General features: G+C 40.5%; 1 protein-coding gene across 1 annotated transcript; it reads left to right on the forward strand.

Moving 5' to 3' along the window:
- The first annotated feature begins 417 nt into the window (after positions 1-417).
- Positions 418-1,362, forward strand: LOC129822634 (olfactory receptor 2AT4-like). The gene has a single exon (XM_055880998.1). The coding sequence runs from the start codon at positions 418-420 to the stop codon at positions 1,360-1,362; it is 945 nt and encodes a 314-aa protein (XP_055736973.1).
- The last annotated feature ends 4,125 nt before the right edge of the window (positions 1,363-5,487 follow it).

The following is a 5,487-nucleotide window of genomic DNA, read 5'->3' on the forward strand; positions in this document are numbered from 1 at the left end:
TGTGATACATATTGCATTGGTGTCCTACTACTTTCCCATGTAAAAACGTTTAGTCTCAACAAGAGAAATGTATGAAAATGTATGAAGTTGTATGAACTTGTTATAATACAACCAATTGTTTTACTTAGTTTTTACCTAGTATTGTTAACCGAACTTGATTTCCTGAGTTGATATACTGTGTTTTAAAAACGCAAGGCAGCAGAGTAACTTAAGTTAAGTAAAATCAAATTGAGATGACAAAACTGGGTAAAACAAAATGTGTTACAACTTCATTCAACATAACATTTTAAGTAATCAGATTAATTTATATGTTTCACGATGAAACAGATAACATATTAATTTGGATTTAAACAAAGTATTCAATAATTATTTTAATCCATTACTTTCACAGGTTGCTGTCTCTACTAGACCATCATCATGTCATTGGGGAATCACAGCTTTGTGACAGAGTTTGTCATCGTTGGTTTCCCTGGACTTCAGTCAGAGTTCTACGGTCTTGCCTCAGCTGTATTATTGATTGTTTATTGTTGCACTTTAATAGGAAATATTGCTGTTCTTATCTTGTTTGCAACTCATAACATTCTCCATAAACCGATGTATATTATCATTTTGAATCTGGTTGTGTCTGATGTGCTATTCAGCACCACCACTTTACCAAAGATTATTGCCAGGTATTGGTTTCAGGCAGGGGCAATTTCTTTCTTTGGTTGTTTTTTGCAAATGTACTTAGTTCACTATTTTGGATCCGTAACTAGCTTTCTCCTCTTGATAATGGCTTTAGACAGATATGTAGCAATCTGTTTCCCACTCAGATACCCAATGATTATCAAAAACTCCACTATTCATATACTCAATGCCACTGCATGGATTGTTGCAAAAGCCTGCCCATTGATGTTGGTAATTAGGGCCTATCCTCTTCCTTACTGTGACTCAAACACAATCTTGCAGTGCTTCTGTGACCATATTTCTATAACAAGGCTTGCATGCACTGATAGGGCCCCTTATAGTTTTCCTGCCTTTGTTACAGCAATGGTGGTATTACTGGGACCTCTTGTCTTTATTATATTCTCATATTGCTCTATTATTGTTGCAGTTCTTAAGATTGTTAGCACCAAAGGCCGCCTCAAAACCCTTTCTACCTGCAGTGGTCAGCTGATCATCATTGCCCTGTATTATCTCCCCAGGTGTTTTATTTATCTGTCCAGTAATATTGGCATTATATTCAGCAATGATTTACGTATTGTTATTATCATGTTGTATAGCCTGCTCCCCCCTATGATCAATCCGCTGATATACTGTTTTCAGACAAAAGATATAAAACAGACCTTGATGAAAAGGTTCAAGAAGTCAACTGCTCCATAAAAGGATGTCTTTGCTGTAAATGCTTAAAATTATTTTTTAATCAGAGTTTGAGTTCTGTTGTTTATGTGTTTAGAAATACTTGTCCCTACAAGAATACCAACTGAGTACCATATCCTGAATTGACATCCAAAATGGCCATATAAAAGGAAAGGAAAAGGGGGATACTAGTCAGTTGTACAACTGAATGCCTTCAACTGAAATGTGTCATGTGTCATGAAATATGGCATTTAACCCCTCTGAATCAGATAGGTGCGGAGGGCTGCCTATATAAGGCCCTGCCTCTGTGTAGCAGTAGATAACGCCTTGTTAGATGTTTATTGTTATTGTTATTAGTGTTTAATGTTGGACAAAGAGTACTATGTATTTAGTTATTTCAAATCTAGTTGTTTCTCTTTAGTACAACCACATTACTCAAGATTATTGCCAGTTATAGCCAATGATTACATTTGTTTTGAATCAGTTTATTTTATTAAGTTCAGAAGTTCCTACAACAATATCAACTGATTACCAAATCCGACCTTGAAATCTAAAACTTACATTCAGTACCTTTAGAAAGTATCCACAACCCTTTACTTTTTCCACACTTTGTAGTGTTACAACCATGAATTTAAAAAATGATTAAATATTTGTATTTCTGGGGGGGGGGGGGGGGGTCACTGGCCTACCCCATAATGTCAAAGTGGACTTATGTTTTTCGAAATATGTACAATAAATGCTGAAATGTCTTGAGTCTATAAGTATTCAACCCCTTTGTTATGTCCAGGCTAAAAGAAGTTCAGGAGTAAACATGTGCTTACCGAGTCCCTTAATAAGTCACATGGACTCACTCTGTGTGCAATAATAGTGTTGAGGTAGTCATTCAAAAATCATGCTCATCTCTGTACCCCACACATACAATTATCTGTCATTTCCCTCTGTCAAACACAGATTCAACCAGAAAGTGCAGGGAGGTATTCCAATGTGTCGCAAATAAGGGCACCTATTGGTAGATGGGTAAAAAAAAGCTGACATTAAATATCTATTTGAGCATGGTGAAGTTATTCATTACACTTTGGATGGTGTATCAATACACCCAGTCACGACAAAGATACAGGCAACCTTCATAACTCAGTCGCCGGAGAGGAAGGAAATCGCTCAGGGATTTCACCATGAGGCCAATGGTGACTAAAACAGTTACAGGGTTTAGTGGCTGTGATAGGAGAAAACTGAGGATGGATCAACAACATTGTAGTTACTCCACAATACTAACCTAATTGACAGAGTGAGAAGAAGGAAGCATGTACATAATACAAATATTCCAAAACATGCATCCTGTTTGAAACAAGGCACTAAAGTAATACTGCAAAAAATGTGGCAAAGCAATTAACCTTTTGTCCTGAATACAAAGTGTTATGTTTGGGGCAAATCCACTAAGTACTACTCTCCATATTTTCAAGCATAATGGTGGCTGCATCATGTTATGGGTATGCTTGTTATCGTTAAGGACTGGAGAGTTTTTCAGGATAAAATAAATGTAATGGAACTAGGCACAGGAAAAATCCTGGAGGAAAACTTGGTTCAGTATACTTTCCACCAGACACTGGGAGATGAATTCACCATTCAGCAGGACAATAACCTAAAATACCACGCCAAATTGACACTGGAGTTGCTTACCAAGAAAACAGAGAATGTTCCTGAATGGCCGAGTTACAGTTTTGGCTTAAAACGTATTGAAAATCTATGGCAAGACCTGAAAATGGTTGTCTCGCACTAGCTAGGTTTCCATCCAATTGGTGAAAGAGTTGCATGTGAATACATCCTCATGAAAACGATATGCACAGTTTCCCACCAGAGATGTTTCCATCAAATTGACTTGATGGCGATAAAAGCCTGTGCATGATGGCATAGTGCACATACAATACCTTTTGAGGTTAAATTCCCATCTACCAACAAAATAAATCCAAGTTAAATAGGTTTCCATGGCATTTTCAACTCCACAGATGATTTTCTCACAAAAATGTTATGTTATATAGTGAGTGTGCTATACCAATCTGCTGTTGGCTAGAGCGCACATACAACCTACATGATGAGATTATTATTATGGACAAAAGAGAAAGATAATTTTTATTTGTCAAACGGCAGCCAAGCATCAATTATCATGTCACCAGAATAAGACCGTCAATATTTTTTCGAAAGGAGAATCAAGCTCCTCGTCTGTGTCTTATTAGCTGAATTGGGTGGGTATATTTACCTCCGCTGCTAGTCTTTGTGCGGTATTGTTTTCTGTGGTTACGTTATTAGGGGTGCGTGTCTGCACCCCGTTTCTTTTCTCACAGCAGTTGTGCCGTTTGGTATGAGTTTAGGAGTAGAGGTTTCTCCCCCATGTTTAGTGTTTATTTCCCTGTGTGTGTGGCAACCTCTTTTGGGCATGTTTCAGTCCCATGTTGTAGTTGAGTTGGGACTGCCTAATAAACTATTTTGCCACTGGGACTTCCTTGCTCTGCTGCTCCTGATTCCTGCACCTCCCTCCATTAGGAGGCACGTAACAATATAAAAATATTTGAATGAGCCATGGCCGAATGGCATAGGCAAGATGCAGTAGATGGTATAGAGTGCAGTATATACATATGAGATGAGTAATGTAAGGTAGGTAAACATTATATAAAGTGGCATTGTTTAAATTGGCTAGTGATACATTTATTACATACATTTTTTCATCATTAAAGTGGCTAGAGATGAGTCAGTGTGTTGGCAGCAGTCACTCAATGTTAGTGATGGCTGTTTAACAGTCTGATGGCCTTGAGATAGAAGCTGTTTTTCAGTCTCTTGGTCCCCACTTTGATGCACCTGTACTGACCTCGCCTTCTGGATGATAGCGGGGTAAACAGGCAGTGACTCGAGTGGTTGTTGTCGTTGATCTTTTTGGCCTTCCTGTGACATCGGGTGGTGTAGGTGTCCTGGAGGGCAGGTAGTTTGCCCCCGGTGATGCGTTGTGCAGACCTCACTACCCTCTGGAGAGCCTTACGGTTGTGGGCGGAGCAGTTGTCGTACCAGGCGGTGAACAGCCCGACAGGATGCTCTCGATTGTGCATCTGTAAAAGTTTGTGAGTGTTTTTGGTGACAAGCCGAATTTCTTCAGCCTCCTGAGGTTGAAGAGGCGCTGCTGCGCCTTCTTCACCACACTGTCTGTGTGGGTGGACCAATTCAGTTTGTCCGTGATGTGTACGCAGAGGAACTTAAAACTTTCCACCTTCTACACTACTGTCCCGTCGATGTGGATAGGGGGCTGCTCCCTCTGCTGTTTCCTGAAGTCCACGATCATCTCCTTTGTTTTGTTGACATTGAGTGTGAGGTTATTTTCCTGACACCACACGCCGAGGGCCCTCACCTCCTCCCTGTAGGTCGTCTTGTCGTTGTTGGTAATCAAGCCTACCACTGTAGAGTCGTCCGCAAACTTGATGATTGAGTTGGACGCGTGCATGGCCATGCAGTCATGGGTGAACAGGGAGTACAGGAGAGGGCTGAGAATGCACCCTTGTGGGGACCCAGTGTTGAGGATCAGCGGGGTGGAGATGTTGTAACCTACCCTCACCACCTGGGGGCGGCCCGTCAAGAAGTCCAGGACACAATTTTACAGGGCGGTGTCAAGACCCAAGGTCTCGAGCTTAATGATGAGTTTGGAGGGTACTTTGGTGTTAAATGCTGAGCTGTAGTCGATGAACAGCATTCTTACATAGGTATTCCTCTTGTCCAGATGGGTTAGGGCAGTGTGCAGTGTGATTGCGATTGCGTCGTCTGTGGACCTATTGGGGCGGTAAGCAAATTGGAGTGGGTCTAGGGTGTCAGGTAGGGTGGAGGTGATATGGTCCTTGACTAGTCTCTCAAAGCACTTCATGATGACGAAATAGTTGGATACATCCATAACAATGAGCTAATGAGGCTCGATTTCGCCTGGAATACAAAATGTGCTCACTCATTAGAACACTGTTTTTCAGAGGAGCTAGCTGGAGATGGAATTTGCTGCATTTATCATTCAGCAAAAAAGATATTGTGTCCATCTTCAAATTGTCTATTGGTATAATAGAAATGCTTATAAAAAATGATGTCCAGCAAGCTATTCTAGCCTAGTTTTCACTGCATCGGACT

This window comes from Salvelinus fontinalis, chromosome 24, assembly GCF_029448725.1.
Source record: "Salvelinus fontinalis isolate EN_2023a chromosome 24, ASM2944872v1, whole genome shotgun sequence".
In the NCBI taxonomy this organism is placed as follows: domain Eukaryota; kingdom Metazoa; phylum Chordata; class Actinopteri; order Salmoniformes; family Salmonidae; genus Salvelinus; species Salvelinus fontinalis.